The 27,198-nt window shown below is 37.2% G+C and overlaps 1 protein-coding gene across 1 annotated transcript in view; it reads left to right on the top strand.

Moving 5' to 3' along the window:
• SLC25A21 (solute carrier family 25 (mitochondrial oxoadipate carrier), member 21) overlaps window positions 1-27,198 on the top strand; it is a 481,755-nt gene that overhangs the window by 332,447 nt on the left and 122,110 nt on the right. Inside the window, exon 3 of the mRNA XM_012658106.1 lies at window positions 21,088-21,171. Within this exon, the coding sequence (XP_012513560.1) occupies window positions 21,088-21,171 (84 nt within the window). The remainder of the gene's footprint in view (window positions 1-21,087; window positions 21,172-27,198) is intronic.

Raw genomic sequence — 27,198 nt, 5'->3', positions numbered from 1 at the left:
CTAAATTATAACTTTCTAGATAACTGGAGCCACACATTCTACATACCTATTAGCTTTTCTTTGCTCCAAACATTGTACAGTGGAATCAGGATATGGTCAAATATGGAGATCAGTTAGATTCAGTTTTGACAATAGCAGCTGACTGTGTACTCTGTGAAAGATGTTTGGCCTGACTCTGGAGAGGAGCCAAAGGTAAGTTAAGATGAATTCCCTGCTCTCAAGGAGCTCAGAGTCAAGCAGTAGAAATAAGACAAGTGCTCAGGGACCATAGTTGAAGGAAGAGGATGTTTAGTGCCACTTCGTGGAAAGAGGGCCCATCCCACAGGAGGGACTCCACTCTAAGCCCACACAGGAGAAGCAGATCCTCTGAGAAAGAAGACTGAGAAAAAGCCAACAGACTTGCCATCTATGAACACACCTGTTATTTTAGAAAAGCTCTATTGAAAAAAGGATATTTTTATCTAAAATATCTGAAATCTCTCTGAATATGTCATATTTTAACAAATGCTAAGTCACTGAGTTTTGAGTTCTTGTTTAGAAGACATTACAGTTCTTGTGTGTTTGTAAAAGAAATGAATTGTGTCATTTATGTTTTTTGGAGAGTGCCTTTTCTGTGGGCAAAACGTTTGTGTTAAGACTTCTCTACCTCTTGGCATTGTGTCTCTTAAAGGCTTTATGACCAAAGAAAGGTTTCTGCAGCCAAGACAGGGGCCCTATGGAGATAAAATGCCTTGTGTTTCCCTGCAGGAGGTCTAGCTCTCTCAGACGAGTTTAATAGCCATTCATGCACTGAGAAGATCTTATCTCATGTCCTATTGGTTCGGGGTCACTTGCTGGCTCACATTATATTGAAATGTGGGCAGAGAGAGGGAGTAATTTGTTAATGTCATGTAGGATGAACTTGGTTAGAAAGGGAAGTGTACCCGCTTTATAATAACACAAGTGTTTCCTTGCTAATCCCTTGGCAGGTTCATTATCTGTGCAGCCCCGGGCAATGGTTAGCCTATCGTGAAAGTGAAATTTAACCCTCAGCATGAAATTAATCTTCAAAGACTTATGTCTGCTCAGTCTAGAAATAATACATTCTAAGTGATTTTATAATCCCTGACTTTCTTTATGCATAGGTGCTAAATTGTTATTGAGATGTTATAGAGCATGCTAGGAAATTGATTTTTGTTTACTTAAGAAAACTGGACAAATCTATAAGAACAAAGAGTCTGATTTCCCAGTTCAAGTTTGCAGTTGTAAAGCTGACATGGTGGGCTGACTATTTTTTAAGCATTAGTAGGGTTACCATTTGTTGGTGATCGTACTCATGGTTGTTCTATGCTTTACCTAATTTATATAAGAAAAGAATTGTTTTTTAAATGTCACTTGACAAGAAAGCTCTGTCATTCAGCTTATTGACATTTGACATGGAAAAAGTGGGAAGAACCAAGAGAATGCCAAAAGAGTGTGAATGGTTCCTTGTAGAGTCAGGAAACCTTTAACAAGAGTAAAAGGAAGTGAGGCTGTGTCCCTTTTCCTGTTTCACAAGTTAGGGCTTTATTCTCAGTCTTTTCTTGGATCTTTCTTTCCAAGATGTATGGGCAGTTAGAGAGGGAGAAGAAAGGAGAGGTTAGGATTGAGAAGGGGGTGGAAGGGAGCCAGTATTTACTGAGAAATAAACATACCAAACATTTTACACCCATTGTCTCATTTAATCCTGGCTGCATATGGCAAAGTAGGTATCACTTTTCCATATAAAGAAACAGAAAAGATTTAAATTTCCTGTCCAAGTTTATGCAGTGGGTAAGTGGCATAGCCAGGATTTGAACCCAGATCTGTTGGACTCCAAAGCCTTTCCTATTTCCACCATATCCCAGAACCTGATCCTAAGAAAAGATAAAAAGATTTGGAAAATTAATAAAACTTTGCCTGATTGAAATTCAATCTTTTTACCCCTTAATACACAAGAAATTCTTAGTTAACCTAGTTGCAGTTTAGAATATTAATGTTCTTCTGTGGTAATTGTGTTTTGCTTTTGTGTATCATGAGGACTTATTTTTAATATAATCCTAAATTGCTATTAGTTCCCTACACAGCATTATTATAAAATTAATCCATATCTTCACTCACAGCACTTTAATAAATGGTTGTGAGAAATAAGCCAAAGGCTCAGTGGTAGAGGACAGATGTATACTAGAATGTATAGAATTCTTTATTTCTAGATATTTCAAAGAAATCAAGGATCTTCTAAATTTGGGAAATATATTCAGTTTTCTATTTTAATCCAGTAGATGCCATTTCATAGAAGTCTACTACTGCTTTGCTACCTACCTCACACAATTTTAAATGATTTTTCAGTAAGGCAAGTTGGACTTCTAAAGAAGCACAAATGTACCTGCATGTATCCTTACCTTGTCAAGTCTCTTATCAAATTTGCATCCTAGATTTTGGTTTTCTCATGCCTGGTCTATTTTAACATCCTTTTTACTATTGCTTCCTGTTGGTTGACATAACCTGTCACTCTACAGGGAGAGGAAATTAAATTGGTCTTGCACAATTTTCTCCTTGTAGAGCCAAGTTCAATGGAAGCCAATACCCTTTCCTAGGTAGATATGAATCAACTATTTGAAAATTTACTTTCATTTCTGCCTATTATTTAAATGTTTACTTCATTTTGACCCTACATGTACCTTTTTTCTAAACTTCTAGAACATTCCTCCTAAGTTTTCAAAAACCCTGTTTATTTCTTAGAGAAAGGTTATCAGCCCTTACGGAGGTACACGTATCTCTTTTTAAAACTCTCTAACAAAACCCTTTCCTGTGCTGGCTTAACCTCCCACCCACCCATGAAACACCTTGCTCACTGCCCCAGAGGCCGCCCTTCCTGGCATCACAAGTGAACTGCTTTGAATTAGTTTTCTCCATTTAACCCCATCTGCTCTCAGGTCCATCCGCTCAGTTTGTATATCCTATCTCCTTTAAGCGTTTATTTATTTTCTGTGTGTGTATATATATATAATTTATTTTTAATAGTACTGTGTGTTTTCTTTGAATTCCCTTCTCATTACCTCTGATTTTTAAACTTCCTTGTGTATCCTTTTTTTGGTATCCTGAATGCCTAGTATAGTTTGCTATGCACTTTATATTATAGATGGGCTGAAAAATTAACTGCAATGAACTTACATGGAAGTTTTACATCTTAATGAAATTCATATTTTTTCTAATTTTAAGCAAAGTGAATTTAAATATGATAAATGCTTAGCATTTACTTCTGTGAAGTGAAAATAGATTCTGATAAAGTATTCTTTATTGTTTAATCACACAAAAAAAGTGGACTCCACTTTGTTGTCTGCGATTTGTTTGGTCACTGTAGAGAGTGCCACAAGATGTTCCTTTGAAGTGATAATTTTCACAAGGGTAGAAACAGTCATTTATAGCGTTTAAAAAAATAATCTTAAAAAGGCATAAAGCTGCAAACAGGCAATAAAATTTTGTTGCAAAGTAGATTCTTTTGAGTACCCAAGAATGTCTTCCTGTTGGCATTTGTTTATAAACCTTGTTTGTTTTTCTAAAATTACTTCCAAATTGTCAGCCTGCAGAAAAGTAAAAAGGTGTAATAATCACACTTCAGATCCGTTAATACAGAATCTTATGGAAAATTGTTTTAACTCTTGAAAATCCCTCTACAACTGTAAAAGTGCAAATGAGATTGTCCCTGCTGTTTTAGTCAGGCCTGTGAGCCTCAAAGCAATAGGGTATTTATAAGAAATTCCAGACATAGCAGTGCTGCCATGATCCATATGACCCAAACTTTCCAGTTTTGGTCTCTTGTCCTGTCCAAGGAAAAATAAAGTGGCATAAAATTTATCTTGGAAGATCTCAGATCACTGTTATGACTCATTATAATGAAGATATGTATATTATTTTGTAGAATCTTTAAGTTGATTTGGAAGAAAAAGGCACTTTTTGATTTTCACTATACTCGAGTGATTTTTAAGTCACTGTCTTTCCCCATAACTAGCTTCAGCCTTTGTCCAGCACTGTCCTGAGAAACTGGCTATTTCTGTTTTCCAGTGAGGGATTTGGTTTTCTTGAAGACCATATTGACAAAACCTTATGTTTGGAAGATTCTATTTCATTTTTATCAAACTAACAAAGACAGGGAAATGACTCGAGGATATCTATGTATTGATCTGTCTCGCATTTTATACTTGGAACAGATCGCACTGATCTTTTCAGCTGTGACTCAAATAGCTTGAAGGAAAAGAATGTTGTGTATTTAAGAGTCTTTTCAATGTTCCTAATTTGTTTTGAAATTTAATTCAGTAGATTCCATTTTGGATTTCTCAGGAAATATTTTGCTAGCCTAATAGGCACTGTATTTTTATTCTAAGGACTGATGCATCTCACAAAAGATTGTCTGAGGAGAGGAACACCAAAGGTGGCAGTTTGATCTTTTCAATTCAAAGCTGGCATAATAAAATTACCTTGTTATAGGACTTCGTTTTACTTTAAACCTGTATAAATAATTGAAATAATGAGGGACTATATAATTAGTAACACCAAGTTTATATGAAGAGAACTGAATTTTGAAATTCAGAATATTTTCCTTACTTATACCTACTCTACATAATAAAGATGTCTCCTCACACACCTTGATAATGATGCTTATATTTGGGTACAGCTATATGCATAAAACCTAGCATTTTAGCCTTAAATATTAACTTTTAAGCCAGAGCTTTCTTGTAGAAATATAATGTGAGTCATACATATAATTTTGCTATATCCGTATTTTGAAAAGTAAAAAGTCCTGCCCACTACAATACATCTTACAGGATGTGATGGTTAAAGTAAAATGTAGTCCTAGCAAAACAATGAAGCAATGTTTAATGGAAAAATTTTTATCCTTCTTTAGTTCTTAAATTTAAATCTAAATTAGTTAAGTTAAAATAAAATAAAATAAAATAAATCTGTTGCCTTTAGCTGCACTTGCCACTCTTGAACTGCTCAATATCCACTTATGGTTAGTGGCTACCACATAGGTCGGCGCAGTTTTAAGCCTTGTTGGATTTTATTCAAATCTCTAGTGCTATTTTAATGTTCTTTTTGTATGTAGTCGTTGTTTAGGAAAAACATGTTGAAACAAAGACAAATTGCTTTTTATAGATCTACTAGAAACCTGAGTAAATAAAATGCTTTTATGCTGGACTGATTTCTAAGCACACCTATTTCCCTGAGTTTAGCTATGCACATGTGTGTGCTGGATGGTTTGGTGAGGTGTAGCAGGGGTGGAAGAGAGGGGGAACTGGGGCCATTTGATCAACCTATGACTATGAAAAACACATAACCGTCGTCTGCCACTTTGAATCCCGTTATGAAGTCCTAGTAAATCTAAGCTTTTGCTTATATCCCGAGTCATGAAACTGATGATATGGGATATTGAGGAGGGGTGATGTGGATTTCCCATGTGTGGGGAAGGGCAGTGGTAGTACTCTTTAAGAACAGGTTAATTTGGAAAAATAAGTATCCTGTAACATCAACCTTGTGGCAGCTTACATAAAACCATGCCGCTTTAAAACTAAGTAGAGTGAAAATATATTTTCTCCCATTTTCTTTTCCTAGGGGAGGAATATGAGTGCTCTCTAGTTCCCCTTTTCCTGAAATAAGAAAAAGAATACATCTGTTATCACCAGAGACTTACTGGTATACTAGGATACGATATTTAGAGTAAAAATAAGCCCTTAAAATGGAATTTTGGATTCTGTGCCTGGATATTCACACGCTCTTTATTACACCTTAAGTTAGACAATTTTCTGGACCCTCCCACCCCCCATGCTTGAGGCACTTTTCACACTGAATGGAAGTGGTGGGATGTATGGAGTAATAACAATTCCTCATTCAGTTGGGTGCTTATGTAATATCTTTTGCTGGGAACTAATGGCAGTAAGAAGAATGTGAATGATCTTAAAAACCATGAAAGAGAAAATTGTGATTAGTTCTTTGGATAAAAATACTGCATGATATATCCTATGTATTCATTTTGGTACAAAGATATTTTTTCCCTAAGAAGTAATGTGCAAACAGGATTCTGTGGTTATTTCTACTTTTTCTCCATTTTGTTTTACATTTTTAAATATAAAGACTTGGATTCTAAATGGTGTTGCACTAGAAATATGCGCTAGTCACTATGCACATTCTTGTAAAAAGCAATAATCACCTGTCTCAGTGGTGAAGCAGTCCATTAGAAAAAAGTGCAGCGGCAGACAGCATCAATAATATAGCTGAAGAGGAATGAGAAGAAGGGAAAATATTACCGGAAAATATGAAAGTATACTTTTCATACCTATGTTTTGAGGTGCCTGCAAACGTCTTCCTTCTTGGCAAGCTGCCACCACTCAGCCTCTGCTGAAGAGTGGGCTTGAGGGCCACGTACTATGTCTCCATCCTCTGGACATGGCTAAGCCAACCAGTATTAGACAGCTGACCCAAGGACAACTCCCTAGAGAATTTTAACTGCGATAGGGTTTTGTAGTGAGAGAACCAACAGGAAGGAGATGGCACTCTCAAAGTAGGATAATTTGAAGAAGATTTATATATGGATTAATTACAAGGCTATGGGCAGGGTGTAAGGTAACTGCAAGGAATAACTCAGGATCCTGGGGCTACCAGTAGCAGGCGGTAGATCTGTCACTACCTCTATGTTCAAGGGCATGCATAAAGGAAAAGGTGACCAAAACTTCAGAGATGAAAGCCATGCAGAGAGGGATCCGTGACAGGAGCAGTGAGCTCCTGTTAACATGTTGAGACAGCAAAGCCTGAGGAAGCTATTCAGGAAGGAACCAGATGAATGAATATCCCAACCTCCTTGCCCTCCCTCCCTCCTGTCACTTGCTGGGTTCCTCACTGATCAAATCCAACTGGAAGCCAGATAACATAGGAGGCATTTGATGCAATCATCTCTCAGGGCAAGAAACAGAGTAGAAAAGGGTAGAGAGTGGATCCGGAGGAGAAGAGAGATGTTTAGCACACGTGGTGGCAGAGAGAAGTAAATGGTGGGCACTAGGTTTGTGTCATGCTACACCAGGGCTAGCACTGGCCTATCAAAGCCAGTGCTGTGAGGGAGCAGGAAGCTTGGGCACCAGGAAGAACCAGTCTTGAAGAGGACATGTAGACAGGGAGAGACACAACACAACGTCAACCTTTGTGTCAGTCAAGGTGAATCTAGTGCAGTGACGAATAAACCCCTAAATTTTAGCGATTCCACCCACAGAAGTATAGCCACTCATACAGTTGTCTGATGCAGGTGTTCCTGGTTGGCAGGAGGTTTTCCTCAGTGTGTTATTTAGGGATCCAGGCTCCCTCCATCTTGCACCTGCTAGGGTTTTGGAGTCCTCTGCTTCCGTCATGCAGGTGATACCGTCTTGATGTGAGATATATCTTGCAGGAGAAACAGGAAAGAGGATGAAGAAGTGCCACTCCTTAAAAGCCTCAGTCGGGAAGTGACACACATCACTTCTGCTTTTATTCTATTGAAAAGAACTAGTTACTTGAACTACACCTGGATGCGCAGGGAGCTGGGATGGAATATCTGACTGGGTAGATGTTTCCTGGTATCAACTTCACAGCACAAGGAAAGGAGCAGGAGGTTTAGTGGACAGCTGATCACTTCTGCTGTAGTCCTTGAGGATTTCCACGTCACAGTCCTAGTTTCCAGAAAACCTCATTATACCTCCTTGCCACACATGGTCTCTGTAATAACCACCTCCCTGCTTATGTGAGTCACCTTGAGACATGTCAGTCCTAGCCATCAAAGCCCTTGACGAAAGCACCATGCCATGCTCATTTAGGGTAAGGTGATGCAATATAACAAAAAAGTCATCTGCTGTGCCTTCAAATTTCCAGAATGTTTAAATTTGGGATTTAAATTTTTTTTCCTGTATCTTGTTAGAGTCTAAAAGTGTGGTATTTTCAATTGTATATTTTTTTAATCTGTGGTAAACTTTTTCTTAAGTCATAAAAACACTTTCAGAAACTGCACAGATTTTTAAAACATTCATTATTTATTTAAGTTGTCAAATAAAAAAATTGTGTATATTTATTGTATACAATATGTTGTTTTCATAGCTTTTTAATTCTCTTGATAGTTAGCTGAAACTCAACCTAACACAAGTAATACTACTAAAAATATTTAGTGAGCCAATCTTCATTGCATCAAGTTCTCTTGGCACTCCATATTTAAAGTTGTGAATATACTGACTTCACCATTGAAAATACTCATTTCTTCCCTCATTTTATTTCAAAAGCTGTCCACATTCAAGAGAATGTTTTAAAAATGGAAATACCTGCCAACTATCCTATAAAGTATATCAAGATTTTTTTTTTTTTGAGATTTCAAAGTATGGAATTGCAGCTGTTCCATGATTTCTGCCAGAATTTGACCTAACACACATGAGTAAGAGTGGGCTTAGCAGTTCCAAAAGCATCTGTACTGGGAAGCAGAATCCTTTGTAGTGGTTTTTTTTTTTTATTTCTCTTTTCTCCCACCAAAAGGGATGGTGAAATACCACCAGAGCCAAAAGAAAACCCAAGATTTGGTCTGAATTCTGAAAATATATAGGTTTTTCAACAGACGTTTCCAGAGTGTTGTCAAATTGTCAAACTCACCATACATTTAAGATGAGAAACTAAATAACAGACACTTACCACACAGTCCATAATGTAGAAGTAGAAAACAAACCTCCCAAACCATGGAAGGGCATTTTATTTGAAGAAACAAACAGAAACAGAATCCACAAAACAAGTAGGGAAACAGAATGAAGAAGGACTCCTTAAGGCTGGCATCCGCTGTTTTTTGTGTCACCATCCTCATCCTCATTGTAAGTTATGAATTAGGTGTTATGCAGCTTCCAGGGGTCAAGGGACACTTTATTAAGCCCTTGGAGTGGGGGAATCCAGAAAGGACAGGAACACATAGCAGCACGGCCATCGTCCCACAAGAAGGAAAGCCTGTGCCACCTTGAGGTGCTGCACCTGAATGTGACCACCTGAGCCTATGGGGAGAGAATACTACAGGAAAACAGAGGCCAGCTGGCTCTTCCCTCCTCTCAGGACAGCTCATTCTCGGGGAATGTGCCAACTCAGCCAGACGCCAGTTATCTCAGAACCTCAACTCACTGGCATGGAACTGAGAAACAGAGCACATGCAAAACTGGTCTCTGAAGAGCCAAAATCGATGTTGTAAAGGCCAGACACTAGTGCTCATGGACTTGACTCATAGTGTGACCCCTCAGGCCCTCACTGAGAGCCATGATCAAGCTGAGTTCTCTGGTTCTAAGCCCACTGCTGATTTTAAGTGGTGAATTAAAGCACATAGGAGGAATGCAGGAGAGAAAGAATGGGAGGATGAGTGGGGAGAAGGAAGAGTGACTTAGAGGCACGCTCACTGATGGACAAGAAGTGAGAACTACTGCATAGGAAGAAGGGAAAAAATAGCACAAAACTAGACAGAGAAAACAAAAAACCAGAAAAACACCATGAGGCCATTAGTCTAGGGACTGGCCTGCCCAAGCCTTTCTAAGCCAGAAGAGATCACTATGTAAAAGCACAGGAGGGTAATTCCCATTCAAAAGGTCCCCACTAACCCTGAAAATGCTACATTAGGTCCTCTGTGTGCTATTCAAGGAGGAAAGCAAGAATAACACAAATTTGAGAAGACTTGCCTCTTATTAATTTTTTTGTCACCTATTGTGATGTAAACTTCTATAAGAATGGTGGGGTCTTAGTTAAGCAGAGTTTAACACCTAGGTGCCCAGTATGGAGTAGGCACTCAGTGAAGGTTAGTTATCTGTAAATTTCACTGTTTGAGAACATATTTTGCTCTTTTCTACTCAATAATAAGGTGTTACTGTGAAGGGAGAGACTTAAATGTTTTACTCTAATCTTCCTACTTTGATTTCAGGATAATTAGTTGAATGAGACTGAGGGGAGTTTCATTGGACACAACAGGAACTCACCCCAGCAAAAGTTTGAAGGAGGAGATTTAATCCTTACATATTCACAGTAGGTTTCTCATTTGGGTCCCACTTTAAATGCATGTCTTTGTTTAGATTTTAGTATTTTAGGAAACCTAGGTTTCCCATGATACTCAATTATCTAGATCTTAATTTGTGGAACAAAGAGTTATTTTTTAAAGGTAATTGTGTTTTAAAATGCAAAGTTACATTTATGTAAAAGGGGCAGAGTAAGGTCAGCATTTTATAAAATTAAATGACTTGAACTGTCTTGTAGTGTTTTGCAACACACCAAAACACCCGCCTATAATGCTGCCAAAAACATTAGTTGTCTTTTATTAAACACTTGTTAATTACAGAAGCATAGTTTCTTGTGCAAGTTCTGTGAACAAGTTGGGCCTACTCTTGGGTGGGATTAATTCGTGTATCTTTTCTCTTGCCAGTGTTTTAAGTGATTTTTAATTATTTTTAACATGTTATTTGATGATAATATTGAGACCACACCCTTCCACTGGGGCTCTTTTGAGTGTGGGTTCATGACATAATGGAATATTCATTATTAAAAGCATTTAGTTTGAGAGAAAGAAAGGGAGAGAGAGAGATAATGAGAAAGAGAGAGAGAGAGCGAGAGAGAGAAAGAGAAATTACAGAACTCTTTAGTTGATATTGGTCTTGACAATGTTCCCCAGGCATACAGTAGGCACTTAAAACACTTGGAAATAAATAAGCCCCATAGAATAGATGCTAGATAAATATAGAAATATTACACAATGTCTTTTGCTCTTCAAATAGAACCACATCTAAAACCCCCTACAAAGATGTCCATCACTTCTCCCACATGAGGAGATCTCTCTCCATTCAGAGTCCACAGCCCAACAGTGAGAGATCAAATTAAATGACCACAGCATCTTGGAAGGCTGGTTCCCTCCAGCACAGTTAATTGACAGCTGATTTTTTTAGAGTTCCTGAGGTAAACTTCAATGTCCATTGGGTGACATACAAGTAATTTTCTTTTTACTAATGAAAAAACTTGGGTACAGAGAAGCGAATTTACTGGCCACTCACTGAACTAGAGAAGAATTTGTAGTATAGTACAACTGAAATGCTCTGGGGAAACCTCCTTCCGCTAGCCTGATGCCATTCTACCTCCAAAGTGGCACTTTTTTTTTTTTTTAATTTTCCAAGTGATTTTAACCCTACAAATAGAAGGAAACTATCAAACTAGGGGACACACTAAGATGAGATTTTGTATGTAAGAATGCTCTCAAGGTTGAAAATGATATACAAGTAAACAGTATGATTACCATCTCTTTGTCATTTGGAGTCCTAATCATCTTTGAAATGCTTTTGAAAACTGTGCCCTTGTGTTGAACTGATAGCAACCGATTCAAATCTTGGTAACATATGAGGTCAATCTTGATATAAAAATAAGAACTTTCCTTGAAATTTTCATCAACTACGAGATGTATAAGCATATTTTTCTTCCTTATAAGCCAAGCTTATTATCTCCATTCCTCAAATTTCTTTCTAGCATAAGCATTTATGCTTATGAATGCAAAGAAACCACCCACTCTTTTAATCTCTCTTTCTTTCATATGATTGAAAAGCATCCTTATCAGTGCTCAATAAACCAACCACACAATAGGCACATTTGATCAGTTAAACTAAAATGGAATGTATATTAGGTCTCCAGAGACTATATTTTCTGACATGCTCCCTAACTGGACCCTGGCTCATGTTCTGTAGTGCATAATTAGTTTCTGAGAAGTGGCTCAGCTCCCAGAGCCAGTAAGAGGGTTCTGGAAGATTTAACTACATTTGAAATCCTTGTTCTGGAAATCTTTTATGGAGGCTAGAAACCAAGAACATCAGTCTCATCCTGAGCAATGAGCTGAGATCCAGCAGGGAGGATGGTGTCGTGTGCTTCTCTGTCACCAGGCAATAGATGCTATTGGTGAATGCTGGAAAACTTGTGGACCCAAGGAGGTAGGTGGGGAGGATCAGAGAGAAAAAGAGTATAGTTAACGTTTTGTTGGGGAGGGGGTGTCAAATTTTTTAAAACTGTAATTATTTGCGTAATGTGAGAAAACTATATTTGTCATGGCTATAGTAACTTTATTATGATTGCTGAAGTTGATGTAGCATTCTCTGTTCTCATTATCTTGATAATGGGTTTTATTTCCAATCTTTGATCCATCCTTCCCTCATTTCCCAAATACAAGTTGGTTTCATGCTAATTAACCACTGTAATGGCCACTTTAGGTCAGCACACTTGGGACAATGTAGGTAGGTGTGGGCATTAGGTCATTTGTTGACCTTAATATGAAGTTTATTTAATTAAACATATGTATACATATTTATGTATATTCAAAAAGTGGCAGCACTATAATCTGATATTCAGCATAGTTTTATGATGTGACATGTATTTTACAAAGCAAAATAATTGAAAGTCATGCTAGTCAAGCTTTTGTTTAATTGAGACCAGTTTATGCTTGGAGCATTTTAATTATACAGCTATGTTAATTAGCCTATTTTATTACTTGTAGTTTAACATTATTAGATTTAGGTTGTAATCTCTAATGATCATTTGCCTCTGACTTGTTAACTAGCATATTGTCATTAAAATAAATTTTAGAATTACATTGTCGGTATAGTTAGTTATTATCCCATAAGTAACATAAACAACTGGAAGAACTTGTGCCAAATGGTAGAATAAACTCTCTTATCACAATTTATTTTGCAATGCCAAATTTTACATAGATTCTAAATACTAGAAACACTGTATGTCTTATAATTGTGAAAGATTACAAAACTAGATCTATTTCACCACACCAATGAAGGACGTGCAATTAAATGTTTATTGCAAAAAAATGTGTGATTGGCAACATGATGAACCATTTGTAGGATATTTAAGCATACTGTAAAAGTGTGAATTGTAAAATGTACATTCATATAATATCAGTCTTTAAATCTCCTTACCTTGTAAAATAAACTGCAATTAAATGTGTCTAGGATCACAAGAAACTACTTAAAGTATATTCACGCTATCTGGGTTGATCTGATATTTCAGAGAGATATTTTTGAGGCTCTATTAAAAAAAGCATTCAAAATTACATGGCACAGAAGATTTCCCTTGGCTTTGTAGCCTTGCCAAGATGTTGTTACCTTATCTGTAGTAATTATCTGGGCTGACTGAACACTCCAGGTTACGTATTTCTTCAAATTATAAACTGTTTTATAATAACATAGAAAAATTTACTGGTCTCCTTTACAATATCATAAATGCTAAGTCAAAGCATAGCCCAGCCCACCTACACCTAGTAAGACATACAGACTTTAAACAAGCAAAGGACATCTTAACTTTTTCCAGGTATAGGTTTCTATTTCTTTTACAGAGAGACTCTCCTAGGGAAAGGACTAAGCAACAATCAGGAAAAATATCTTTCTTTCCCTGAATTTTTAGAATAATTTGTAAGCAGCCAAATATGTATGAGTATAGGTTTTGAACTTCAGTCAGTGATCACTGCTTGGGCAGAGCCAAACTCCACTTCCCTAGTGGACTTGTTAGCATTACTTTAGAGTGCTAATTGATGCCAGGCCTACACCATGAACCCAGCAAGCAAAGGCAATGCTTAAATCGCAGGTGAGCCAAGTTCCTAGAATCTCTATTTAACACATGTATTCTACCTTGTTTTATAGTTAATTACTAACATCTCCCTGTCCCCTCTCCCCAGTTGTTTGTTCCCTTCTAGAGGGCAGGACCTGGGAGTTATTTGTCTTTGGGTTCCAAAAACTCCTAACCTTGTCCATTGTGCAGATGGGAAGCCCAGTGAATGCTGAGATGGAAATCTGTGCCTAGAACTATAAACCACACCCTTCCAATGTGATTAGAGGCCTCTTGAGCTCGATCGGTGCTCAAAGAATGTTATGTGGATTATTATTATGTTTAATCTGAAGTAAAACAAAATACCCATAGCTAACTTTTTAAAAAAGTTACCATTTACATTCACCAGGTAGTTCAAATTAGAACAGTAAAGCTATGGATATAGAGAAATGCTAGAAGGAAAACTTTCCCCCCAGCACTTGCTAAAGGAAATTGATCTTCGAAATCAGCAGCCTAATCACCCTGCCATCTGATGTGGTCTTTCTGCAGGGATAACAAATGCATAGGCCCCAATGGTCATCTTCTGTAGAAAGATAGTATTTCTTCTCTTGGAAGGTGATTTTTCAGAATGCGGGAAACAAGCATACTAAGTTTGGAATGGGAAACAAACATTCTAAAGCTGTACTTTCTAGGGCCTTTTCCCAAAGTTGGTGAGGTAGGTTTGCACACCTAAATTTCAAAACCTCAGACATGTCTTTGCGTGTTTGGTGTGACTTCGGCCACGCTCAACTAACTAGTAAGAAAGCAAACATTTTCTATAGGAGCAACATCTAATTTCGGTAAGAAAGGCTAATTGCAGTGAATTAAAATCTTTATTTAATCTTCCTACAGTTATCCTTTTAATGTGTTCTGTAATTGCAAACCTTTAGTCTGTTAATCTCTGATTCATTAGTGGGCTTCTTAAGTGTTTATGAAGGAGCACGTGTAATATTCTGGCAATTACTAATAATCTTTGTTCTTAGCACATTCACAAGATCTCTGCAGGGAGTTTCATTAGGCTCATCACCACTTATTATCAGTATACGACTTGTATTAGCAGTCTCCCACCCCTATAAAATATGGAATTTGAGGACTTTATAATACAAAAGGGAAAGTCTATTCTCTATTGTGGATAACAAACTCAAATATTAAATCTGTGTGTGGCTCTCCATCCAAAATTAAATTGTCTTCCATTGTCTGCTGTCCTATTTTACTGCTGAGGACAAAGGCAGAGAGGGATTAAATTACAAATCTCTCCAGTTTACGCTATGAATCAGTGGCAACACTGGAATTATAACTGGTGGCTCTCAGTCTGTGTCTCGGTTCCTCAGAGTGCCTCACCTCCTTTGACACGAAGGTGGAATTATGATGTAGCCTAGTGCATTGTGGCATAAAATGCCACTGAAGGGGAAAAAAAAGTGGCACTTATGGCTGTCTTTGGTGAAGGGTCCCCTGCCTCCCCACCTTAAAGAAAACCAAACCTTCCTACCTGCTTTATGATAGCTGAAATTCCTTTAACAGAGGCCACATTTTGACAGACAGCACATCAAAGTAAAAGTCACAACAAGGATAAATGATTGATGTGAATGCATTTCTGAGTGCAGGGTTGAATGGGGGAAGGTATGAGAGAGCATAAGAACACTATTGAATTAGGAAATGATCTAAAGATGAAGCCAGAAATAAACTTCACCTATCTCCTAATTTACTTAAGATTGGTGGTAGTGGCAAAGGGGGGAAATAGGAAAGTTTTTTCTCCCCAAATCTCCATCAGTTCCCTCCCCCAAAGCACCCCAAATAACTATATGATCTAACTAAAAAGCAGAGTGTGTGTCGTGCAAATGTAGCTTCAGGACAAATCCCTTCACCCACCCCAATACAACCTTTTGCAATTCAGTTGCTACATATTCATATAAAATATGAATATATAAATCATATATATACACATATGTAGTATGTACACACACACACACACACACACACACACACACACACACACACACACACACACACATATATATATATATATATATATATATATATATATATATGCTTCCACTCCCCAGGATGGACTCCATCAGTATTTTTTTTTAAAAAAGGTGATAGATGTAAAATTACTTTGGAAATAAAATAAAGGCACTGCCTAAATTTGAGATTTTCAAACACCCTTGTCCGAAGACTTTTAAGGCAGCAAAGCCATTTTATCTCTTACAGACATGTTGTTCTTATGGCCGTATCTTCAGAAGTCCTCAGACAAGCTGAAGTGGCACATCTGTGCTGAGAATTTTAAAATTTGATGTCACCGAGCACACATTTAAGTGTGTGGGAAATGTTGCAGTCATGATTCTTGACGAATTAGGAGAAAAATGTTTTAGTGAGTAAGAACACTTTTTGGCTATAAAAAATATGCTTGTGCATTTGTTTGTGAACCTGGAGAGGCCCTTCCTTGCCCTGGCGGTTACCACAGTAACTTGCTTAATATTTATGGAGTGGTGAATGATAGGGCCAGTCCCCTCCCATTTGTTAAGTGTGTGCAGTTCTGTGCTCGCGGGCACTGCGGGAGACTCCCTTTGCGGTGTAGACTAAGGTTTGAGCCACACTCCTTTCTCTTGTGTTTGATTGTGACCGCATGTTAAGCGCTGAATATTTCTCAAGTGTTACTCCATTGTCCGGTTTGTCAGTTTGGCAGCAAGTTTTCATTCTAATAAAAGAAGTTACGCAGATGGAGATTCCAGATGTGTCTAAGCTGCTTTCATTAGGACAAGGAGAGGTCCAGCCTTTTCTTCTAAATACAATCAAGAGTAGAGTGGCTTTGCCTTTGTAATTTTACAAAGGCTTGTATTACGTAACTGGAAAATTGTCTCCCTGAGCATAGAGAGAATTTTTTAGCACGGAATGCAGCTTGGAAAATGCTGATGTAAAACTTCAGTACAGGAGAGAAACCTTTTAAGTTGCTGAAATGTAGTGGAGAGGAAGAAGGAAATTGCTGTTTTACATGATTGAACAAAATGTACTGTAATTATATCAACTTGAAACAGATTCCTCAGAAGAACTGATAACTCTGTGATCTGAATAAGTCATGCGTATTGGAACTAAATACCGCATGGACTTTCTCTGTGTGGAGAAGTACAGTGTAGACATGCTGTGTGTGATTTGCGCAGCAGAAGAGATAACCGTGCTTGCCTTAGCCTGTTTAATGGGACCTCCAGCTGCTTTGGCATAGTTAGGAATAGTAGGGAGGCTTTACCGAGGCGTTCATATTTACCATGCCTGCCCATCCTTTTGCATTGCTCATCCAACACGGCTTGTGGACTCTGCTCACGTAATGTTATTTTGATGTTGCCGCTCCTGTTTGCAATTAACACAGCATGGCTCATCAGACAGCTTCTAAACGAAGCATTCCTCAAAGATCCCATGGACTGTCCTTGTTGCCTGTTCTAAAATGGGTATGTAAAGTTTGATTACAGATATTTAGTCCAAAGATATTCTTGTTTCCCTTCTTCTCTCCACTGTCTCTGGGAAGTACTATTTTCTATCAGCCACAGTCCACCGTAGATAGGAGATCATACCCAGTAAAAGTGATACCAGTGTGTCTATTTAGTGCCAGTAAAATTCACTGGATAGCATCTGATACTCCAAAACACTATTCCTAAACTTTTTCCTTGCGTATGGTAATCATCTATTTGCACATTTCCTTCACCTAACTATAAGTTTCTAAAAGGCAGTGCTATGTCTTATTTCTTTGTAATTCCCTGAATAGTGGTATACCTAATACACAGCAGTGTTCAAGAAGTCTATTAACTTAATGAATAATGGATTGGAAATAGTATCTGTTGGAGTCTGAAAAGAGAAAGAAATTGCAACTAGTGAATGAATTGCCTAGACTTAACAACAGGCAGGTTAGATAGCTAGTTGCTTATGAAATAACTGTACTCTGTATTCGTGCTTGCATAAGCTAATGAAACCCCCCACCCTGGGTATTACCCGAGCGAGCAGAAGTCATAGATAAAGCTGAGGTCTCTAACCCCAGCAGTAAGAGAGGGGTTAAGGTTGATTTTCTAGGCTTTGGGATGTGCTTCCTTTGGCCCATCTGCTGACTCTTTCACAGACCCATCTAGAACCAGGGTCGCACAACTGTGAGATGGCCATACAGAGGTAACTGAAGTTCTCGCTGAGGAGCAGGAAAAGGTGACATGCTCTATATTGGGCTTTGGCTTTATCTCCTATATACCCTCCTCTAACCAGCTCGGGTCTCCACCCGCCTCAAGCAGCCAAGGGCGTGCAGCAGAGTAATGGAACATCTTCCTGAAGGAAACATGGGACAGGCCGCTATGGTCCTCACTTCCCTGTTAGAAAGGACAGCTTTCCCTCACTGGCCTTTGTTCCTGTCATTTCCGCACCTGGAATGCTTCCTCTTGGTTTGCTCTTTTTGCCTCTCTGAATCCCATGAGGACCAGCTAAAATCCCTTCTCCTTCCTGAAACCCTTTCTGACCCTCTGCAGAGAGCAGTAATTGCTCCCCCCATGAACACCTGGACAACCCTGCTGATGCTCCTTGACATTTTGGATATTTTCCCGTATATTGTTGATTTTTTTCCCTGTATTTCTTTCTTGTGCTTCTTGAGAATGGAGATAATGCCCTGGGTTTTTGTAAAACCTGTAGCATCTTATATCATATGGCACACATTAAGAAAATACTTGGTAATTTGGGAGAAAAGCATCTAGAAAGGAATTTACTAAGATAAATGAACTTAATGAAAGATTATTATAGATATTATGAGAAACATCTATGCTCATGTAATACTTTTATAATATATGAAGCTATTGTAAATAATTTTCTTAAAAGTTTTCTTAAAAGTTAGCAAAGAGTCTTGGATTTCGCAACTAGACTTAAGAAAATGTTTTCATAATCAGCAATGAATATAGGTTACAAATATACAAAAGCAGAGATGGAGATTCTTATTTGAACTAGAACCAAAGTCGTATTTTGGAAATCTCTCTGTTTATTTCAAAGTTATTTGTTGTATAAACCTATATATAGTTCTCTCATTGTATTATTTTATGCTTAGTATTAATTCATTTGTATCCAAATTACTAAGTTATCTACATACTGTAGTCCAGAAATACCCAAACAATGGTGCATCTACCTGACCGTCAAATCTAGTTCTTGATTCTAGACAGAACCTCTTACTGAGTCTTCCAGGTCAGTGGTTATACACACACCAAATTCACCTCTGAATCCAAAACAGTTTAAATGATCTAGCTGCACTGGTCCATGGTCTTCTGATAGGCTCCATACAACTTAAATTTAAGACTTATAGTTCTTATCCAGAAACTAATCTTCTAAAACCGATCATGCCAAAATAGGTATAAATTTGACAAAAAAAAAAAAAAAGAAACCACCATGAAGATGAATACTTATGACATTTTAAACATAGACAATAGTAGGTACAGGGTTGTGGAATGTCACTTGCTGGGTTGAAGAGGATCAAGAGGAGAACATGTTGGATGTATCATCAAAAACAAATTTAAGGAGGAAAAGGACTACCCAACAAGCTCACCCCTTCCAATACATTTCTGTTGCCTTCATTTATAGTCTGGCATCATTATCTCTCACCCAGCCTATTGCATTGCTTCCTAATTGTTCTCCCTGCCATGCTCCCTTTCTAATCTGTCCAATCAGTCAATAAATATTTAGTTAGGGATTTGTTTGTGCCAGGAACTCTGCTGAAAGGCTGAATTCTCACAGTTCTGAACAGATATTCTCCTGCACAAACATATCTAGCAACTTTCCACTTTACAAAATCAAATGTAATTCCAACCTTACTTTTCAGTCTTATCATACACTGACTCTGATCATATCAAAGCAATATTTTCACTTTTCTCTGTGAGATGTGTCAGTTTTCAGCATAATTCCCTGGGGTCTAGAACTATAAAGTACATTATTCTTAGCAGTAGAAGTTGTGTTTATATTATAAAGTCAACAATCCGAGAAAAGCATTTTGAACTAGATAACATTAGAGATGTTTTTGAAAGGTCCTTTTAAAAATCAGGTAAAACTTTGGAAGGCAGTACAGAAAAGAGAAGGATAGGAATTGGGACAAGAATGTAAAATACAAGGAATAGGCAGACTAAAGAAACCAGAGGATGGAGAACAACTGGCATATGGGAGAAAAAAGAGTACTTGTCATAAATCTCTTTAGAAATAACCCCCAGGGCAAATACAAAGTAAAAAGTTAAGACCTTGGTACTGAAAACTTCCACGTTTGGAAGGTTACGGTTCTGAGAGTTATGATCATACCCACAAAGAAGAAAAAAGAATTTAGCTTTCAAAAAGGGGACCCGTTTTTATTGAGCACCAACTATATGCAGGGCACTATGCTTCTGTGAAGATCCAGGTAGCCTGAACTCCCTGTTCCACCATGGAGCGGTGGTAGTAAACTGTAGAGTAATACAACCCCAACATACAACCCCAACTCTTGCTCCAAGCGCAAGCTCCTGCCTGCCAGAATGAATTCCAAATTCACACTCAGGTCCAGAGTTAGGCCGTTTTAGCTGCTCTGTATTTTTAACCTTTGTATTAAATTACCATCAAATAACACTAACTAAGATAAGAAGTAGAACTACTTATTTGTTTCTTACACATCTTCAGATTTCTGAATTATACATTAAAACAATCTATGTCATCTGTGTATGCTTTTCACGAAAGAAAGAAGTATAAATGCCTCAGGGCACATCTGCCTGGCTAAAAAACAGACGCAAAAAAGTCATTCTATAATTTTTTTTTTTTTTTTTTTTTGGCACCGGGTGTCCATATGTTTCCCAGGCTGGAGTGCAGTGGTGCAATCATAGCTCACTGTAACCTCAGCCCCTGGGCTCAAGCGATCCTTCTGCCTCAGCCTCCCAAGTAGCTGGGACTACAGGCACGTGCCACCATGCCCGGCTAATTTTTTCTATATATTTTTAGTTGGCCGATTAATTTCTTTCTAATTTTAGTAGAGGCGGGGTCTCGCTCTTGCTCAGGCTGGTTTCGAACTCCTGAGCTCAAACAATCCGCCCGCCTCGGCCTCCCAGAGAGCTAGGATTACAGGCGTGAGCCACCGCGCCCGGCCTCATTCTATAATTTTTATTAAAATACAGAGAAAACAGTTGGTCCGAGGGTTGTGGGTTATTGTTAAGCTGATTTAACATTGTCATTCCCCACAACCACACTTGACTAGCTTAAAAAAATAAAAATAAATAAATACACAGAAATATCATAATTTTAAAGGCTGTAAAAATAAGGTAAAAAATTATATAAGGCAAATAAATCAATAAAATCTATAGCAAAGACCAGAATATTTTAGATTAATCTGGAATATCAGAGTTTCTAAGACTTTGAAAAATGAGAAAAACCATTTGGCAAAATTCTTAACTTGTACTTTTTTTGTTTGTTTGATTTTGTTCCTAGATTCCAGATTCAGAGATGTGCAACTGATCCAAACAGTTACAAAAGCTTAGGAGACAGCTTTCAAATGATTTTCCGAACAGAAGGGTATGTATGGTCCTTCATAAACAGACTCTGTGTTGATACAGGCATTTGATATATTTCTATTTAATATGTTATTTTTCATTTTAAATGTTTTATTTTCCTAATCTTGTTGGGGAAAAACATTTAAAAGGGTGCCTTCTACTTTCTTATGTTTTTCCTAATAATATGATTGAAAATAGAATATGCATATAATGGAGATTACTACAAAAAGGATATTAATAGTTAGTTTAATGACTAGAGGACAATTTCTAATTTATGCCATTAAGGCTTTTTAAAGTTCTCATAACTGGGCCTATCCAAACTTAACAGTTCTTTATTTTGGTACTTAAATATAATGTCCAAATACATTCCTTACTTGCATGGTAGTTTATTAATATGTAAGCAAAACAGATCTGTATCAAAAATTGATGCATCAAATTCATTGTCTGATCTATTAGATGATCAGTTAAATAGACTATTTTGCTTACATAAGCTAATACTATCTTTGATGTGTGGATTCAGTTAAATACTCTATACAGCATAATTTTCCAAAGAATATTATATTAGCTTTTGGAAGTTGTTTTATGAGAAAATTGGTTGAAAATAATAATCATTCAAAAATATAGCAGTAATAACAATTAGTATGTTTTTAGCCTCTATTAAGTACTAGAAATTCTCCTTATAACTCTATGAGGTGAGGTTCTGTTAGAATCTATTCCAGTTGGACAGATAAAGAAACCTAGACTCAGAGAAGTTGATAGTTTTCACCCATCTGGTAAGTAAGAGAGCTGGGACTCAAATACTGCTTGGCCTCTAAGGCCTGTACTCTTAACTGCTGTAGTGCACTACTTCTCTTGCTAGATTATACTATAAACACTATTCTGCTAATTGTTTATTTCAGATAAACATAAATCATGGATATCTTTCCATGCCAGTATGTTCATTTTAACAACAGCATAGTAATTTATTTATTTATATGCTGCAATTTTATTTAAATTAATTCCTTTGATGGACCTTTTGGTTGTTTCCAAATTTTCAGTATTATAAACAACAGTGCAATAAATATTCTTATACTATCTTTGCACATTTTTGAGTATACATCTATATAAATTTATGTGTTTTAATATATTGCACATTTATGTATTATATCTGTACATAATTTTGATAATATTTCTATATTTTAATATATTTCTATAAAATAAGTTTGCTAGCTATGGATTTACAGGATCAAATGATATGCACATTTTACATTATAGATGTTGAAAAATTACCTTCCAAAAAAGTATGTACTGATTTTATACCCTTAGTATTTGAGAGTTCAAATTTCTTCATACACTCTTAAACACTGGACATTATAAGTCATTATTTGGTATATCTGCCATTGACATGCATTTCCTGTCTACCATCTGATAAGTGAAAAATAAAATTGTCTTAATTATATTATTTTGATTGTTTCTGGGATTGAGAATACTTTTATATCATTAGATATCATTTCTTTCATGAATTGCCTATTTTTGTTCTTTACCTATTTCTCATAAACTAGATATTTTTATTGATTTGTAGGAGTTTAGTATATATTCCAGATACTAATCCTTTGACTATACATAGATCGTAAACATTTTTCCCAATTTGTCATTTGTCTTACAACTATAGTGTCTTATGCTTTTCAGAACTTTTCCATTGTGATATCTCATAATGTCACATTTAAAAATAAAAGACATCCTCTAACCCCAAGATTATAAACATTTTCTTCTGGCACTTTTTTACATTTACATCTTTAATCCATCTGAGAATTTTTAAATGTGTAGTGTAGTATATAGGAATTAAATTTCATTTTGAAATGGTTAGTCGATTGTCCAAACACCGTTTGCTGAAAAACCCATCTTTTATTCACTAATTGGAAATGCTAACTTTTTCATATATTAAACTTCAACATATACATCAATAAGATTTTCTATTGTTTCTCCATTTCCCATCCTGTTGAAGTAATTTATCTGTCTCTATACCAATATCATAATGTTTTAATTATTTTATCTTTAGAGTGTTTGGGGCATATGTGAAAATATGCCCCACAGTATGGTGTGTAGAGTCCTTCCTGGGATGACCCTTCCCTCTTCTCCAGGCTCATTCTTCATACACAGATATTCTCTAGGAAGAGAAAATGTTTTGGAGTCTTCTGGTCTCTCACACTCTCATGCCTTTTGCATACTCTTCCCTATTCCTGGAGGACCTAACCCCTAATCCTCCCAAGAACTGAGCCCTCTTCATTCAAAGGTGACTTAAGTTTCACCCTCCCTGACCTGTCTTTTCTCTACCACATGCTGAATTATTTCTCCACTTCTTTCTTTATTTCTATATATATATTATAAAAAATATAGCATGCACTGCCCTGATTTATTGTGTTCATTTTCTGTCTGTCTCCCCTCTCCCATCCCAAGAATAGATTTCCCTAGCCATGTCCCATTTAGCTCTGTATTCCTGATGCGTGTGTTTGGCATTGAGTAGAGACCCTCAGTAAGTGTATGATAAACAACTAAATGAAAATCATCACACCAACATCATAATGGTGCAAAATGAAACAGAAATGATAATTCTTACTATAGACTGCCTTCTCTGAAGTTATGATAATGATTTTGATTAAATATTTTGAGGTCACCTAGTAACAAAAGATCATCAAGTTTTTCTAGCTGTTACTCTAGCAATGTGCTGCCTAAGTGCCATGGATTGATAATATACTTGATTTTTGACAAGAAAGTTAAAGAAATCTTCGTGTATTATGTAGTCAATAAAAGCACCCCTTTCCCATAAAATAGTAATGGTAGCATAGCCAAGTTCTGTAAGTTGTAACAGATATCTCTGAATTGAATGTGGGAGTTTCTCAGCCAGGCTCTTCGTTTCATGTGTATTGTAGGAATAATTTGATGTTACTGCTTTGATATCAAATAATATAACAAACATACAGTATGTGTGGTCCTTGCATAGTAAAATTGGCCTTTTTATTTGCTGTGTTTGTAATTGCTTCTAGAGCAAATTGACATTCTTTCTGCAATGCCTTTAGATCTGGACATGTTGTTAGCCAAAAGCCAGAGAGCTCTAGTCTTAGAGATGGAAATATTTGAAAAAATACAAAAGGAAAATCTCCCTGTTATTTTTGGTACAGAACAAGAGCATTTTATAACCTTGGGTTAAATGAAAAAAACAAAACAAAAAGAAAAAGAGGAAAAAAAGAAAAAGGGAGCCTTTTAACACATGCTGTGTTGAATTTTTTTTTTCCTAGTAAAAGCAGTTGCTTTGACTGTCTTATTTAATTTTTAGAGTACACTCCATTTTTAAAGGTGGTGTTTTTTTACTCAGGTGCATAGAGGCCAATTTGGTCTGTGGTCTGTAGGAAGGATAATGCTAGTCAATTTGACTGTTAGCATAATTAAGAGAATGCATCTCTCCTGGTTTTTCTTATCTTCTCCAAGGTAAAGGTTTTGAAAGCTAGTCCTTTTCTGTTAATTAACATTAAAATCTATTAATACACTTAAAAACTTAAATTCTGTATAGATCTCCTATTTCTCCACTACAAAAATATTAAAAAGTGAAGTAGTTCTGTAGTTCTTCTCACCATTCTTTTTTAATTATTTTTTTATTTTTTTGGAGACAGGGTCTTACTTTGTCACCCAGGCTGGAATGCAGTGGTGCAATCATAGCTCACTGCAGCCTCAAACTCCTGACTCCTGGGCTCAAGTGATCCTCGCATTTCAGCCTCCCAAGTAGCTGGGACTACAGCCTGGCTCATTTATTTTATTTTATTTTTTAGAAACAGGATCTTGCTATGTTTCTCAGGCTCGTCAAACTTCTGGCCTCAAGAGATCCTCCTGCCTCAACCTCCCAAGTAGTTGTCACTATTTTTAGAGATGCAACTCCCCACTTCTCTGCCCAGAATCTATGTTCTTCCAAGAGAAAATAGCTCAACCACATGGGTCCAAACTCTTATACCGTTTCTAAGTTCTTTTTCTTTTTAAAAGGATAGATACATTGTACTTTTGTTAATTACGGTTTTTCAATCTAGCTTTATGGAAGTGAGATTAGTTGAAGTAAAAAAAAAAAAAAAGATGCCTTCCAAATTCCACATACGAGTTTCTACTATATGGAATCCCATATGTAGTTAGCTTTTACCAGAGGCTGTTTTCTCTAACAGAAGGGAGAACTCAGGAGATCAAGGTAGAAATGGAATGTCACTGTTGAGAGTACCTCCATTGTCCCATGTTTCTTCATCTTTCTCTGATTTGACAGAAATAAACTAATTAATAGGTCCATCTACTGTAATAGAGTGAGCCCAGAAGACATAAAGATACAGCCTAGTTAATTAGGTACCTTTAAAACCAAGGAGGTTCATTTTGTAGCCTCTCACCCGGCAAAGAGCCATGGTAAATCTCTATTCACCACGTGTTCACGCATCGTGCCTCACTTCCCTTTGCCTCAGCGTGTCTTGTGCAAGTTTTTCTAGTCTCTTTTGTACTTGTCATTGCGTTATTTATTTATTTGAGACAGAGTCTCACTCTTTTTTTTGCCCGGGCTAGAGTGCCGTGGCATCAGCCTAGCTCACAGCAACCTCAAACTCCTGGGCTCACGCGATCCTCCTGCCTCAGCCTCCCGAGTAGCCGGGACTACAGGCACGTGCCACCATGCCCAGCTAATTTTTTCTATATATTTTTAGTTGTCCAATTAATTTCTTTCTATTTTTAGTAGAGACGGGGGTCTCGCTCTTGCTCAGGCTGGTCTCGAACTCCTGAGCTCAAACAATCCGCCTGCCTCGGCCTCCCAGAGTGCTAGGATTACAGGCGTGAGCCACCGCGCCCGGCCAATGTCCATATTTTGTATGAGGTAACTAGAGATCAGAGAAATTAAATAACTTGCCCAAAGTCACAAAGGTATTAGTGTCATGACGATGGTTTTTCCCTTATACAATATCACCTTTTGCTGAAGACCAATTGTTGTTACTTATTAGCTGCAAAGAAGATAATGTGGAAAAATTGGCTATAAACGCCTAATTTTTAAATAGCTGCTCTGAAGTCTTTAATATTTCTACCCTCACATTATGCAGCAACTTGGAGCAGCTTTTGTCTCTTCCTACAAGTAAACTATGAAAGCTCTGAGAAACCAGTGTATGCTCAGCCAAGCACATCTTGGCGATTCTGAGGCAGCACTACAAACTTCTGGCAATTCCAGACTCTTAATCCAATCATTGCCCCATCCCTTGTAGTTAGCTCCATATCTCTGATAAGTTCATGGTTTTCAGTGAGTCTACTCCCATCCTGTTTGTTCCTTAGCTCTCTTATGAGAAAAATTCTTGGGCATTGGTTTGCCCAAGGCAAATAACTAGGAAAGAACTAGGTCAGATTAAACTTAGTTTCAAATGAGAAACATGTTGATTGCTGGTGCCTTTAGAAATATGGTATTCTTCAGAAAGTATTGCTGTAGAAAATATGTGGTTGCATTTGGGGGGCATTTGAACTGTGTTTTGTTTCACGATTTGTTTTCTGTAACCACTGATGCTGCCCCAAGTATCATCTTACAATCAGACCACTTGGTGATTATAATATTTTCTAGTTAAATGACATTTAAGGCCTCGTTTTATGAGCTCCAGCATAATTGGCTAATTTGGTAAACTCCAGATGTGTGAGATAATGTGCCACTCATTTAAGTGCCTCTCAGACGGCACAAATGGCACAGCCCCAGGAGGTATAATCACTCCCTCTTGTTTTCATTAAGAAGGGAGTGAGTGGCTTGTGACACAGACAAAGGCAGTGGGACGTCTACAACTGTAAATCAACAACTTGGTAAGATTTGGACATTTTCTTTTTATCGGTGAACTCGCTCCAAGATCTTTAGCTTACTTTGGTGTCGTAGTGGGTCTACTTTTTAGAAAGTGGCTTACCTAATCTAATATGGCTGGCTGATTTTAAAGCCATGAAAGTAGGCTTTCTGAAAATGAAAGACCTTTCCCTATAGAAAACCCCCTGCGTAAAGTAGTCTCTGAAAATTGCCCCTCGCCCTCATTTG

Source organism: Propithecus coquereli, unplaced genomic scaffold (assembly GCF_000956105.1).
Source record: "Propithecus coquereli isolate 6110/MARCELLA unplaced genomic scaffold, Pcoq_1.0 Scaffold116, whole genome shotgun sequence".
In the NCBI taxonomy this organism is placed as follows: Eukaryota; Metazoa; Chordata; class Mammalia; order Primates; family Indriidae; genus Propithecus; species Propithecus coquereli.
This window is presented reverse-complemented; position numbering and strand designations above follow the sequence as displayed.